This window comes from Trachurus japonicus, chromosome 12 (assembly GCF_045865225.1).
Source record: "Trachurus japonicus isolate A0001 chromosome 12, Traja_1.0".
NCBI classification, from domain to species: Eukaryota; Metazoa; Chordata; class Actinopteri; order Carangiformes; family Carangidae; genus Trachurus; species Trachurus japonicus.
In genome coordinates, this window is record NC_140918.1 from 4,419,155 (window position 1) to 4,434,867 (window position 15,713).

General features: G+C 41.3%; 1 protein-coding gene across 11 annotated transcripts in view; it reads right to left on the reverse strand.

Moving 5' to 3' along the window:
• Positions 1-2,883: 2,883 nt before the first annotated feature.
• Positions 2,884-15,713, reverse strand: part of ppp3ccb (protein phosphatase 3, catalytic subunit, gamma isozyme, b) — a 46,377-nt gene continuing 33,547 nt past the window's right edge. Inside the window, exons 11-15 of one of the 11 annotated variants that reach the window (XR_015037237.1) lie at positions 13,013-13,097; positions 9,611-9,708; positions 8,121-8,147; positions 3,839-5,357; positions 2,884-3,269 (exon numbers count right to left, since the gene is read on the reverse strand). Coding sequence is in view for 3 of the 11 variants with exons in the window: in XM_085792653.1 (XP_085648779.1) it covers positions 5,158-5,357; positions 8,121-8,147; positions 9,611-9,708; positions 13,013-13,097 (410 nt within the window). In the remaining 8 variants the exon portion in view is untranslated. Of the gene's footprint in view, positions 5,358-8,120; positions 8,148-9,610; positions 9,709-13,012; positions 13,098-15,713 lie in introns of all 11 variants that reach the window. The other 10 variants (XR_015037235.1, XR_015037234.1, XR_015037236.1 and 7 more) reach the window with 10 other exon arrangements.

Genomic DNA, 15,713 nt, shown 5'->3' on the forward strand with positions numbered 1-15,713 from the left:
CCAATCCTGATCAATCATCAATCCTATCAACAGCTGTTTGTGTTGTATCCTATGTTTTGGTTTTTCCCTGCCACTGGTTAGCTAGTTAGGATGCTAACCTCAGAAAAGACGTGAGTGGTGTGTGTTTGTTTCCACCTCTGGAGACAGATGTTGGTGAATGAAGATATGCTACTGCAAATGCTAACATTAGCGATGTAGAAATAGCAAAAACTTACACATAGCGCCTTTAATAACAAACTAGGCCATAAGTTCTTGGTGCTGATTGGAGGATGTAGTGAGTGAGTGAGTGCTAAGTTAGCATGCTAACTTCACTAAGAATTTGTTTTTGTTTTATCAGGAAACAGATGTTGATGAAGTTTGATGCTAAACTCTCTAACGCTAATGCTAGGCCTACTGTTGCTGGCTATGTAGCGATAGTAAAACTTCCAACAAAATGTAGCTAAAAGCGCAACATTTGAGTGACTTAAACAGCTTCAAAAGAATGTAAAGAAACATAAAACGTAAAAAATTAAAGTGCATTAATAGCTACATGAGTTGTCGTCATTAGGTGATATGTAGAGGCTAGTTGGTTAGCACGCTATCAATAACTTTGATAGAAGGAGTTAGCATTGGTGTTAGTGAGCTAATGCTAACACTGGCAATAACAAAACTTGAAAACAGCTCCTTTAATATCTGAACAAAGGAAACAACAGGTGGCCATGATGTGTTGAGGAACCAAAAGCTAAAAATCTGAATTTATTGGTGGCCTTTCCTGACCTTGTTGTACGGAGGATCAACAGCGTCAGAAAGAATGTAAAAAAAAAAATCTAAATTGAGCTTTAATGTTTGTATATTTATTCCAGGTGTTTCTTACTCTGTGATTATGTTGTTTATATATCTCCAGGCTGTAAATCTGTTTTTTACCAGCTATCTAACCCAGTTTTAAACACCGTACCGGTTCGAACCAGCTTCATGAGACCAGTTCTCAGGGTGAAAAACCAGAAACCCAAACAGAAGCCGACCCAGTTAGCGTCGCCTCGCGGCTCCGCCATCTTGACGTTTTCTGACTTGAACGACAGCTGTCGCATATTAAACATGTAACAGATATTAAATCTATTTATTCTGTGGAGCTTTGTATTTATTTGATGATTGTAAAAATTTTTACTTCCACCACGTGTGACCTGTCGATTCATTTCTGCTGTACAGTTGATTTTCTTTTTTTTTTTTAATTTAACGAGCACCTGCTGACGACTTCAGTCCTTTAACTTTAACTTAACTCACCTCCGCCGCCATCTTCCTGCTAACTTCATCATGCAGACGTTTTAAAGGAGTAGTTCGCACTAACCAACCGACATGGTATAGCGTCTTTACTGGATCGTGTCCTGATGTAGAAAATGTCTCCGTCCGTCGCCGTCGTCTCTGTGCTCGAAGTCTTCATTCATGCTTTTCTCTCTCTGGTCTCACCCTCACATCCAGTCTCTGTTTCTGTTGTACGACGACATGACGGAGTCAAATAAAACTGACAAATATGTTCAAGACCTTCTGCTTGTATTGTCTCTTTGTTTTTAATGTCTATAATATTTATTCTCCTGTAGTTTAAGCCTAAAACAAGCGTCTGGAACTAGTTTGAACTAAAGAAATTGTGTGATCTGGATCATCCTTCAAAACATCATTAATTAACACATTCTTTAATATATATTCATAATAGGTAAACACATTCACAATATATCAGCTTCTATGTGGCAAAAATCATGTTAATTAGTGTATCTTTAAATTTAAAACTTCTTCAGCTTCCTTTAATTCTTTGAGTGATAGGCTAATACTTAATTTTATTATTCATCTTAATTGATTTTTTTAATGTGAAGCCTAAAAATTATTGGTTTATCCAACAGTTATTTGAAAATTATATAAATCAACAAATGTATGTCTTAAATTTGCTTGTATTTTGTATTTGCTTATTTAGATGGGACAGTGCACATTGATGAACATACAGTTAAGTATGTAAATATGCCAGGTTGTAGCAGAAATTTCCATCCGTAGTCCCATTTACATAATATATAATAAAATATTTTGTATAGTCTGACTGATACTGATTTTTTTTAGTCTGGTGTCTTAAGTATTTTTTTATTATTGAGAAACTGGCCCTAAAAACCAGCTGTACGGACTTCCTGTGACTTTGTGATGTCACAACAAAGCAGTCACCCAAAGCCCCGCCCCCTCACCACCTGGACCCACCATCCATCCAACATATTGCAGGATTTGGTTTCTCAGAGTGTTTTATTCTGAAATCTGCTCTATTTTTATTGGATTTAGAAAGCAGTCAGCCAATCAGAAGAGAGGCTCAGAGCCCCCTTCCTCTCTTCTGATTGGCCGACACCGACCTGTTGTTACTAGAGCTCCAGAGAGAAGCTGAGAGAGGAGATGGAAAACTACACCGAGATGGTTTTTAGATTGAAGCTGTTCTGATCAGTTTTTTCTTTTGATATTTATATTTAGAGATTGATTAGGTTCTGATTTGAAACATAAAAAGGAGAATTTGAGTTTTTTGTTAAACGTCGTGATGCAGAGATTCAAAAAACTCAACGACGCTGTTACAAAACCGACACTTTTGTGTTCAGTTCAGTGTCATCGACCCTGAGCTGTGGACACTCGAGCTGCAGGTGGGTGGGTGGGTGGGGGAGGGGGAGGGGTTGCTAAGCGACATGCGGGGGCTGCACAGACAAAAGCCAGGAGCTCATCGCCGCCAACGCAACAAAAGAAACACCACATCCCACGCCGGCGGCCTCTGATTGGCTGCTGCTGCTGCTGCTGCTGCTCGGTGTCCTTGAGCGGCGCCGAGAGTGGCATTCAACACACACACACACTTAAACACTTAAACACACACTTACACAAACACGGGCACAGTTACTTTTCTGTTTTTTATTGAATGGAGTGAAACATCTAGAGAAATGAGGCCTCGCGATACATGAACTCGACAAAAAAGTTTCTCTTCTCAGACTCTGTAAAAGAAAACAAACGTCCAGATTTGACCTGGTCATTCTGTCAGATATGTTCTGAGACCTGACTAGACTGCGCCCACCCACCCACCCACCGCCCCCACACGTTAACATACGACAGATTATCAATTAGCCCCGCCCACATCCTCATCATCATCATCAACATCATCATCATCGCTGAGATACACACCTGAAACACACCTCAACGTCACCACCGCCTACGTTTCCCATGATTCTCTGTGTCTTTTTGTGTCTTTTTTTTAAAGGATTGTTCCGCTTTGGTGCAACTGAGACCTGATCCAGATTATTTAAAAACCTGAGACCTGGTTTGGATTATCTAAACCCGAGATCCGATCCAGATTATTTAAACCTGAGACCTGGTCATGATTATATAAACCTACAACCTGATCCAGATTATCTAAACCCAAGATCTAATCGAGTTTATCTATACCAGACACCTGGTCCAGATTATCTAAACCCGAGATCTGATCCAGATTAATTAAACCTGGGATCTAATCTAGATTATCTAAACCCAAGACCTGTTCCAGATGATCTAAACTCGAGATCTAATCCAGATTATCTATACCAGAAACCTGGTCCAGATTATCTAAACCCAAGATTTGATCCAGATTATTTAAACCTGAGACCTGGTTTGGATTATCTAAACCCGGGATCTAATCCAGATAATCTAAACCAGAGATCTAATCCAGATTATCTATACCGGACACCTGGTCCAGATTATCTAAACCCGAGATCTATTCCAGATTATTTTAACATGAGACCTGGTCCAGATTATCTAAACCCGAGGTCTGATCCAGATTATTTAAACCTGGGACATAATTTAGATTATCTAAACCCAATACCTGATCCAGATTATCTAAACCCGAGATCTAATCCAGATTATCTAAACCCAATACCTGATCCAGATTATCTAAACCCGAGATCTAATCCAGATTATTTAAATTTCCAGGTTTTAACAGAGAAAAAGTAGTAATGAGTGTAAATGATTCAAATTTGAGCTGCAGTGATTGGTCGACCGATCAATTAGCTGATCATCGGAAGATGAATCAGCAGCTTTATTGATAATCATCAAATCCTTTAATAATCATAATTAAATATCAATAGGTGCAGATATTTGTCGCTTTGATGATGTCATGTTTTTCTTTATGAAGTTGAAAATCTCAATTTATCCATTGATCAAACAAAAACTAAAATCATCAGAAGCTGCTACACCACGTCACCATGACGACTGTTCGAACTTCCTGCAGCTCAGACGCCGGCGTCACGTTTATTTGAACCTGGATTTTTTTTACATTTATTTATTTTTTTAAGTCTCAGCTGCTTCTACAAAAAAACACCTCAGCTCCATCATCATCATCATCGGCTGTTCGTCGCTGTGTTACCACAGCAACAGCTCGATAACCGTGCAGACAGGAGCTGGACGGGGGCGGAGCTACAGTTTTTTTATATATATATATATATTTATATTTTTTTTTTTTAGGTGTAAAAGAAGTGGAACAACCCTTTAACTCCTCCCTCTTTATCGTCCCTTTTCCCCCGCTCTGGATAATTAAGCCTAAATCTATGTGTTTGTAAAAAAAAAAAAAAAAAAAAGAAAACAAAAAAAAGAGAAAAAGAAAAAAACGAACAAAAAAAAAACATCACATTGAAAAGAGGGAACAATTAAAATATACATATATAATATAAATGTCAATACTCGCTCCTCAGAGCTCAGTCACACTATCATTGGCATAAGAAAGGATGGATTTATGCAACTGCTTCTGTAGCTTCTGTGTGTGTATATATATAATGTGTGTGTATGTGTGTGTGTGTGTGTGTGTGTGTGTGTGTGTGTGTGGGCACGAACACAGCGTTTTGAATGAGCGTCGTCACTTCCTCCCTCTAAAAGGTAAAAGAAGGGGGCGTGGCCTGAGCACCAGCCTCCTCGATGAGGTCACGGACCCGTTCAGTCTCAAACTATGATATTATTTTTTAATAGATGATGAAATAAATTAAGCGCGGTGCGTCGCCCGGACTGAACGGCCCCGCCTCCTGCTCTGAGAGGGGAGGGGGGAGGAAAGGAGGAGGGGAGGGGGGAGAGAGGGGAGGAAGAGGAGGGGAGATAAAGGTGGGGAAGGAGAGGAAAAGGAGGAAGAGGAGGAGGAAGGAGGAAGAGGAGGAGCTAGGCCTGTGCGTTGGTGCCGTTCTTGTCCGGCGGCGGCGGTTGTGGCGCGGCGGCGGCGGCCGGCAGGTTGTTGAGGGAGGGGCCGGCCTCCTGCTGCTTGCTGTCGCGGCGGGGGGGCATCCTCTCGTTGATGCGGTCCAGACCTCGCGCCTCCTCGAAGCTCTGGATCTTGTGCTGAGGGTTGAAGCCTTGGATGGCTGGAAAAGAAACAGAGAGAGAGAGAGAGAGAGAGAGGGAAGAAGATGAGAGGCCGGTCGCCGATGACAACGAAGAGACAGGACAAAAAGGTGAGACAGCAGGGTCAGCGGACGACTAAAACTGACAAACATCAAAAAAATATAACTTTATCATTAAAAACTAAAACCTGAAATATAAGAATTAAGTTTGAACTTTACAAGGAAAGTTATTTTACAGCTAAAAGTTGGAATTTCAAAATAAAAGCCTTCTTTTCCACCCTGCTTTTTTAAAATTAAACTTTCACAGGTGGAACAATGCAGGTTCATAGTAGGGATGTCACGATTATTATATTCAATAATTTTACAACACTATGAACGAATATAGTCAAAATATAGTCAAAATATAATGGCATTACTAATTATATAAACAAATTATTATAAGTATCTATTAATATATGACCAATTATTAATCCTTCAGAGGAAATATTTCAAGTATTCAAATGTTTTAAATTTTTTTGTTTAATACAAATGAGGCGCTAACATTTAAATTCCTGCCAGTTCAGTGTTACATTAGGTAAATTGACCCTAACCCTATTAACGTAATTTAACCAAGTTATTGTGTATTTATCTTAACTCTAGCGTACAAAGCCAAAACTTTGTTTTCGTTACGTGCGTGTTGCGCTAATCTGCCGACGTGGTTCCGACATAATCTTTTTTGGAAAGTGACGGTATTTAGGAACCTTTACGATTAAATAATTGTGTTTAATACCGCTATTAATTGTGAAAACAAGTAATTGTGATGTCCCTAGTTGCTTATGCTTTTAGTGGTCAGATTTTTTTTTTAGAAATAATACAAATAAAAATAAATAAATAAATACAATTTGCAACTTGAGATATTTCCCTCTCACTGTGTCTGTGGAGGTTGTTTCTATTCATATGACTGAGATCAAACTAAACAACAGACACACCTGTATGATGAAGATCAGCCTAATAAACTACTTGTGCTCAAATTATTTAGTATTTATTTTATCTGTGTCTATTTTTTATTTTTACACTACACTCTGAAGCCTCAGGGCTACTTCCTGTTGACCCGTGACCCTGCTGCTCTCACACACACAGACACACACACACACACACACTGGTTCATGCAGAGCACTGGGAGACAGTGAACTTACTTGAGACCAGCAGAGGGCAGCGTGGAGACAGAGATACACACTGTGGTTAAAGTAGCTCAGAGCTAAACTAGACACACACACACAAATACACACACACACTACTGTACAGTAACACAGGAAGTCACAGGATGTCAAAATAAGAGACGCTGGACGTCACACAACAACGTGTCCTGGTTAACACCATGAATGTGTTTTTAACAGTGTTTGTTCATGGTCACAGGAGGATCGTTACTTCCTGTCCGTGTCCAACGAGTGAATGTGTGTGTGTGTGTGTGTGTGTATGTATGTATGTGTGTGTTGTTGTGTGTCTGTGTGTTGTTGTGTGAGGTCCAGTTCCACAGGCTGTGACCTTAAACCTTTTCTCTACATTAACACAGATAAAGTTTCCTCCTTAAACATCAAATAAAACAGAGACAAACAGACAAATATGGGCGGGGTCATAGACAAACAAATATGGGCGGGGTCAGGACAGACCGACACATGTGGGCGGGGTCCAAGACAGACAAACAAATGTGGGCGGGGTCAAAGACAAAGAAACAAATATGGGCGGGGTCAAGACAAACTGACAAATATGGGCGGGGTCAAAGACAAAGAGACAAATATGGGCGGGGTCAAAGACAAAGAGACAAATATGGGCGGGGTCAAGACAGACAAATATGGGCGGGGTCAAAGACAAACTGACAAATATGGGCGGGGTCAAGACAGAGACAAATATGGGCGGGGTCAAAGACAAACAAATATGGGCGGAGTCAGGACAAATAGATGTGGGCGGGGTCAAGACAGACAAATATGGGTGGGGTCAAGACAGACAGACAGAAGTGGGCGGGGTCAAGACAGAGACAAATATGGGCGGGGTCAAGACAAACAGAAACAGACAAATATGGGCGGGGTCAAGACAAACAAATATGGGCGGGGTCAGGACGAACAAATATGGGCGGAGTAAGGACAGACAAACAGACAAATATGGGCGGGGTCAAGACAAATAGACAGATGTGGGTGGGGTCAGGACAGACAAACAGACAAATATGGGTGGGGTCAGGAAAGACAAACAGAAGTGGGCGGGGTCAAAGACTAAACAAATATGGGTGGGGTCAGGACAGACAAATATGGGCGGGGTCAAGACAAACAGACAGATATGGGCGGGGTCAAGACAAAACAAATATGGGCGGGGTCAGGACAGACAGATGTGGTTGGGGTCAAGACAAACTGAAAAATATGGGCGGGGTCAAGACGAACAAAGAAACAAATATGGGCGGGGTCAAGACGAACAGATGTGGTTGGGGTCAAGACAAACAAACGAATATGGGTGGGGTCAGGACAGACAGATGTGGGCGGGGTCAAAGACAGACAAACAAACAGAAGTGGGCGGGGTCAGGAAAGACAGACAAATATGGGCGGGGTCAAAGACAAACAAATATGGGCGGAGTCAAGACGAACAGAGACAGACATGGATGGGTCAAAGACAGACAAACAGACAGAAGTGGGCGGGGTCAAAGACAGACAAATATGGGCGGGGTCAAGACGAACAAAAGTGGGCGGGGTCAAAGTCAAACAAATATGGGCGGGGTCATAGACAGACAAAGAGACGGACGGTTGGTTGGTTGCGTACCTCGTGCCTCTTCTGCCTCTACGGTGGCTGTGTAAGCGTGAGTAGAAGTGCCATGCCCAAAACCAATGGAGAGAGAGTGCATTCAGTCAGTCCTGTTAACATGTCAATCATCATACAGCCCCGCCCCCCTGCCCCCCCCCAAACCCCAACCCCCCCTCCACCCACCACCCACCAGGTAGTGACCGACCGAACAGACAGGTTAGAGCACAACCACATGATTCAAATCAATCAATCAATCATTATTATTATTCATCATCATAGACATCATCATCATTATCATCAACATCATCATCATCGTTATCATTATCAGGGTGTTAGAGGAAGTGATGACATCATGCTGCCGTACAAAGATCAAACTCATCTGGTTATTGATTTTTTTTACTCATTGGGGAGGTGTCAGGTGATCAATTCAGGACATTTTTTACATTCTTATCATAGAAATTTCAAATTAAAGTTCATGCTAAATTAACTTAAGACATTTGTGATTAGTTGAAGAATTGTCCAATCAACCAATAAGAATAAAACAAAAGTTATTGGTCAGTAGAGGGAAACGGAAGCTGCTGGGAAGTGACTGTGTCTCCTGTACTTTCTTTTATTCTTTTTTGCTTTAAATTGTATGTTTAATGTTTTTTTTTTAAGTGCGTTTTGTCAATTTCCAATTCTTACTGTTAAATGTTTTGTTTTTATATAAAGCACATTGAGTTGCCCCTTATCGAGGACTGAAAGTGCTAAAATTAAATAAATAAATAAATAAATAAATAAATAAATAAATACACCATTAAATAATAATCACTTAAATGTGTCATTAATTGGAATTAAATACATAAATGTACTCCTCCACAGCCCTTTGGTATAAAATGCGCTATATAAATAAAGCTGTACCTTGCCTCTATTATAAATATATTTGTATATACAGTATGTCACAGTATTGGGGAGGCGGGGTCGTCCATGCACTGACTTTTTAAAAAATGTTTTAATCTGATTTTATTTAATTTATTCTATTTGTTCCATTATTTAGTTTCTATCCTGACAGTTTCATCTCACTCTGTAAAGCAAATCAGGTGTTCTATGTTTTTTAATGTTTTGGATGAGTGTTATTTTCTACTTGTTATGTAAATCACTTTGTAAGTGTGTTTCTAAAGCAGCTATACAAATAAAGTTCATTATTTTTTATTATTATTACCCCCTCTCCCCTCTCTGATGGTCTTTATAGGGCAGCATGGTGATTGAACAGAATGGTCCTTTAAAGAAGAAGAGGACACCACTTGACATTAGCATCTCAAATTAGTGTGTATATGTGTGTGTATATACTATATATGTGGGTGTGTGTGTGTTGGGTTGGGGGGGGGCTCGGTTAGTCTCTCGGTGTGAGTGCAGGCACAGGGATGTTAGCGTTAGCTTGGACCACAGTTAGCTAGCTGCTGCTGCTGCTGCTGCTGGTGATTGGTCGATGGGTCGATGGGTCGATGCTCGGCTGCGTTCACACTCACCGCTCTCCAGAGATGGACGACCGCCGGACAAAACTCCCAGAGGCAGCGTCCCTGTCGGGGTCAGGCCCTTCAGCTGCAACACACTCTCATTCTCCTCTCTACACACACACACACACACACACAAATACAGCCTTTGTTAAGAGTAAAGAACAGAAGTGAAAGACATACAGAAGACACATCTCTGTTTTATTTGTTAATACTGACGCATCTATGGGAATTAATGTGGACTTTTATTTTGAAATTGTGATATTTATCAATGAAATCCACATCCTGCACCAGTTTCCTGTGTTGGTCACATGACAGAAACAACACGGCAGGTCTGAGGACGAGATGTTTCCAAACTGATGCTGATGTCCAGATTAGAAATTCAAATTTAACTTTATTTGTTTGTCTCCAAATCAAATCGCAATACATCACACCTAAATATATATATTATTATTAAACATATTTTTAAAGGCTTTAAAATGAAATGATTAGTCATTTTCTTTTTTTCTTTTTTAACAGAATAGAAATGCTTTATTTTCTACCTTTGCATACAAAAACAGAAATTTGTCTTTGTCTTGCATAAAAAGGAAACATTTCATAACATCAGCAGCAACCCATTAAATCATTTATATAAAAAAACTTTACATAATCAGTCACAATAGCAGCCACATGAAAAGGAATCAAGTCAAGTATAAAATCCATTATAAAACGGAAAGGTGAAATCTGGCGATCTGATTGGTTGTTAACCGTGGTATAATGAGCATATACCACGGCTACTATTCTAAAACCTTATCACAGCGTAAGCTATCACTCCGCGTCAGGCACGTATGAACGGAAGTTGTTACAAGACTATTGCAGTCCGTAGCAAAAGACAGTCGGTATTTTTACAATGTTAAAAAATGGACTAAAGTAGTTGAATTCACATGTTTAAGGTGAACTTTCACCTCCAGAGGGTTAACAATGGTAGAGGGGACTGAGCAGTGACTTTCACCTGGAAAAAAAGCGGAGGAAAAGACGAGATGCAGAGCTACTAGGAGCTAACGTCTGGAGAGGTGGGACTATTTTTTTCACAGTGAGGCTATTTTATTGGATAATATGTATTTCTGGTTGAATAAAACTACATAAAAATGATTGCGTATCCCTCTTTCATATTGCCTTTATTGGTAACCGTTTTTATAAAAGCAATATATAACTCCAGTCCGTGGTATAGGCTCATTATACCACGGCCTGTCGTGATATATTGCTTAAGAATAAATATAAAGTGTTGGTTTGATTTAGTTGAATTAGTTAGTTTCTCAAAACCGATGCTGCGTTCATGTGCGCCTCGTGAGGGTGGGACTTTTTCTAGGCCTCTGGATAAGTGGCGAGACGTTGGAGTGAAAGAGAAGATTCATCATCATCATCATCATCATCATCATCATCATCACAGGACGAATGATTGTGACACACTTGAGCGCGTTAAAGGAGGACACGAGTAAATCAAGTAAAGAAGTCATTAACCTCGAATTAAAGTGGAGCAGACTGAAGAATGTTGAGGTCGACATGATGACAACACTGCAGCTTCTGTCTGACGACCTCATTCACCAGGTTACACACACACACACACACACACACAGACACACACACACACACTCTAAGGGCGCATTCACACTGTCCTCCTTTGGTCCGCTTTAAACGGACCAGAGTTCGTTTGCTCGGATAGTCCGGTTCGTTTGGGCAGGTGTGAAAGCTCATACGAACTCTGGTGTGGATCAAACAAAAGAACTCTGGTCCGCTTGAAAACGGGGGTCTCGGTCCGTTTGCAAGTGAACCCTGGTTCGGTTCGTATGCAGTGTGAAAGCTCAGCGGACTAAACACATACGTAATGCATGACGTAGTGACGCAAAACCAAAACAGAAAGAGGAGAAGAAGAAGAAGAAACAAATAAGGTGGCGGTTGTTATTGTCAAAGTTAGAAATTTAACAGCTTCAATCCCCGATTAACTACGTTAGCATTAGTGATGTGTAACAATGTAACGAAGCACAATACAAGTCCTGTTTATATTATTGAGTAGAGAGTAGAGATATACTTTATTTTATTAGGTTATTTTATTGTTACCGTAAAACTTCAAATAATGGCCGAGTCCCAAATTGCCGCCGGTCCCAATTAACCGCCGGGTGTAGCAAAATATTTTTTATATTAAACGCCCATCCCAAATAAACGCCGGGTCAAACATTGTTCTATGCAAATATAGCGGGTGTCTCGAGACATTAAAGTCGGCCGAGGACCGACGAGACGCCTCTGGGCTGGTTGCTCCTGCCCGGTCTGTCCACTCCTCTCATCCGCACTTCAGCACCTGTCCTGGGCTGCACAGTGTCGGCTCGGCTCGGCTCGCTCCTCGTTTTAAATGACTTTACTCCTTTTAAAAGTAGCGTAAACAGCCTACTGTTCTCTGATTACTCATACGCGTATTTAGTTAGGCTATACGTTGCATTATTATTAGTTATAGGCCTACTTCACTCATTCAATCAAAAAAAAAAAAAAAAAAAAAAAGGACGGTGGTGCGAGCCAACAGGTGCTGAAGTGAGGGAGAGGAGTGGAGAGACTGGGCGTCCGCAGGGCTTTTGCAACTTACGGCGGATCAGTAAGGGCGGAGGACCGACATGACTGGGGGTCTCAGTCTCCTGGTACCTGTGCGGTCCAGGACGGCGGAGGTCCATGAGACCGAGAACAAGTCCGCCCTGGCCGTATTTACAGTAATGCCTCGAGAAACGCACGTATCATTCCACCGCCGCCGCCTGCCGCCACAGAGTGAAGCCTCTTTCCCCAGAAGGAGGTCCAGGTTGAACACTATTAATAAACGCAGGTCCCTAATAAACGCCTGTTGATTTGAGCGATTTAAGCAAATAAACGCCCGGGCCCTTATTTGGTGTTTTACGGTAGGTTACATAGGCTACCTTGTCCGCCGTCTGTGTAGCAACAACGCCAACAACTCGACATCTCTCATCAGTCTCCGTCTTTTCCTCTGGTACCGTTTCTCCGTCCTCAGTGCAGTAGTAAGAGCGAAATGCGCTCTGCTTCGCTGCCTTACATGGTGGTCGTACAGCACGGCTTGCTGAGCCAAGTGCAATTGGTACATAAAAAAAAGAAACAACATCCCCCAAACAGCCAACTTCACATGCTGCTCCATGTTTACTGTTACCCAGCAGGTCTGTCAGTCGCGAGCGGAGTGACGTCGACTTTTGACGCTCAGAAAGTTTGGTGCGCTTGGAGCGCAAGTTTGGTGCAGTTCAGAAGTTGCAGTGTGAACGCGGAACCGAACCAAGTGATAATGCAACAATGTTGCAACTTTCAGCCCCCCAAGCGAACTCGAGTCCACTTGGTTAGGTGTGAAAGCAACCTTAAACTTGTTCCGGGTGGAACTGCAGCCGGACTCACCTGAGCACGGAGAAGACACGAGCCATCTTCCCGATCGCCCGGATCTTATTCCTGATCACCTCCTTCCTGACGGCCGGAGTTCCTCCTGGAAAACACAGAGAGGAGAGAAACGTCATGAGGAGGAGAAGAGGAGGAGGAGGAGGAGGAGGAAGGAGGTGGAAGAGGAGGAGGTGAAAGAGAAGGAGGGGAAGAAGTAGAATAAGAAGAAGATGGAGGAGGAAGAGGAAGTACGTAAGTAAGAAGAAGTTGAAGAGAAAGAAGTAGAAAGGGGAAGAAGGAGGAAGAAAGAAGAAAGTGGAGGAAGAGGAAAGAAGAAAGTGGAGGAAGAGGAAGAAATTGGAGGAAGAAGAAAGAAGAAAGTGGAGGAAGAGGAAAGAAGAAAGTGGAGGAAGAGGAAGAAATTGGAGGAAGAAGAAAGAAGAAAGTGGAGGAAGAGGAAAGAAGAAAGTGGAGGAAGAAGAAAGAAGAAAGTGGAGGAAGAAGAGGAAGAAGAAAGTGGAGGAAGAAGAAAGTGGAGGAAGAGGAAGAAATTGGAGGAAGAAGAAAGAAGAAAGTGGAGGAAGAGGAAGAAAGTGGAGGAAGAAGAAAAAAGAAAGTGGAGGAAGAGGAAAGAAGAAAGTGGAGGAAGAAGAAAGAAGAAAGTGGAGGAAGGAGGAAGAAAGTGGAGGAAGAAGAGGAAGAAGAAAGTGGAGGAAGAAGAAAGTGGAGGAAGAGGAAGAAATTGGAGGAAGAAGAAAGAAGAAAGTGGAGGAAGAGGAAAGAAGAAAGTGGAGGAAGAAGAAAGAAGAAAGTGGAGGAAGAAGAAAGCGGAGGAAGAAGAAGGAAGGGGAGGAAGAGGAAGAAAGTGGAGGAAGAAAGAAGAAAGTGGAGGAAGAAGAAAGTGGAGGAAGAAGAGGAAGAAAGTGGAGGAAGAAGAAAGAAGAAAGTGGAGGAAAAGGAAGAAGAAAATGGAGGAAGAAGAAAGAAGAAAGTGGAGGAAGAAGGAGAAGAAAGTGGAGGAAGAGGAAGAAGAAAGTGGAGGAAGAGGAAGAAAGTGGAGGAAGAAGAGGAAGAAAGTGGAAGAAAGTGGAGGGAGATTAAAAAGAAAGTGGAGGAAGAAGAAAGAAGAAAGTGGAGGAAGAGGAAGAAAGTGGAGGAAGAAGAAAGAAGAAAGTGGAGGAAGAAGAAAAAGAAGTTCAACAAAATGAGCTGAATTAAAAAAAAATGGAAAACTTGTAACCCGAGTGACTAAGCCCCTCCCCCTCCCACACCTCTGCTGTGACATCACAGGGGGCGTGGCCTGAGCCCGTCTGTAACCAAACTCACAGCCTCGTAAATTATTCACATTATCTTCAACCTGCTGCTGCACACACACACACGAACAAGGTGTGTGAGTGTGTGTTGTTTTATTATTATTTTACTGTTTTTAAAATGTTGTTTATTTATTATTCCTGTCATTTTAATTTGATGTTTTTATGTCTTTTTGTGCTTCTTGTCTTGTATAAAGCTGCTGTTTTAATAAAGTTTATTCTAATCACAGTGTTGACAATTATCTAACTTTATTTACTGTATTTAAACTGTTTATTTACTGTTGTTGCTTTACTTTCTTCTATAATGATCAGTTGCTGTTACGATGATAATTATTATAATAATAATATAATTATCAGATTTTGTTGCTTCATGGACACAAACTGTTAATTTGTGAGTGTGAATGAGCTCATTTGCATATTCGTCTCATTAATGAGGACGAGGAGCTGATTAACATATTCTACTGTATAAACCACTTCTAACTGTAAAACACACACACACACAGTGACCGATGAGTGTGTGTGTGTGTGTGTGTTTCACCGTCTGCTGCTTCCTCCACACTTTCACTTCCTCCTCGGCCTCATTAATGACATTCAGTGTCGCCGCAGGTCGCCATGGCAACAGGCCAATTTTCACACCAACCTTTTTTTTTTGTCAAGGTTCCTGCGACTCACTCACACACACACTCACTACTATCTGACTGACAAAGAGACACACACACACACACACGGTGCAGATTAATACGCCGCTGAAAATAGTCCCCGATTTAAACACACACACAGAGTCGCCTCTGTTTGTGATCAGCTGATTGATTATGAGATGATAAAAACCAGCAAGAAACAGAACAAAACTCACACACACAGATATTAATTCATCATAAAGTGGAATTAAAGGAATTAAATGAACTAATTTAGGAAATTTAAAACAAGACAAGACGAGACAGAGGAGCTTTTATTTTGAAAAACTTCCTCAAAACATTCAAATGTTCAGATTGTATCGCTCCGTGTGTGTGTGTGTGTGTGTGTGTGTGTTTACAGTGAGTCCATCAGTGTCTAACTTTAACTCACGGCTGAACCAGGTTGTGCCGTCGTCGTTGCCGTGGAAACTAACGAAGCTCACAGAGAGACAGAGAGAGAGCGAATCTGTTTGATGTGTCTGTACTGTACATGTAGTTACAGTGTAAACACTCTGATCTGGTTCATACAGACGATGCAGAGGAGGAAAGACCTGTTTTTATCTGTTAGATTAGTGATATTTATATTATTTTGTAGTTTAATTTGTTGTTTTTGTTGTGGATATTAGTTGTGTCCTGATGTGACGCTGACGACCTCATTAACCAGAGTCTATAAGTCTATAATTAAACATGTAGATGCTCAGACCCGTCCTGCACTTCTATACACATGAACGATATAAA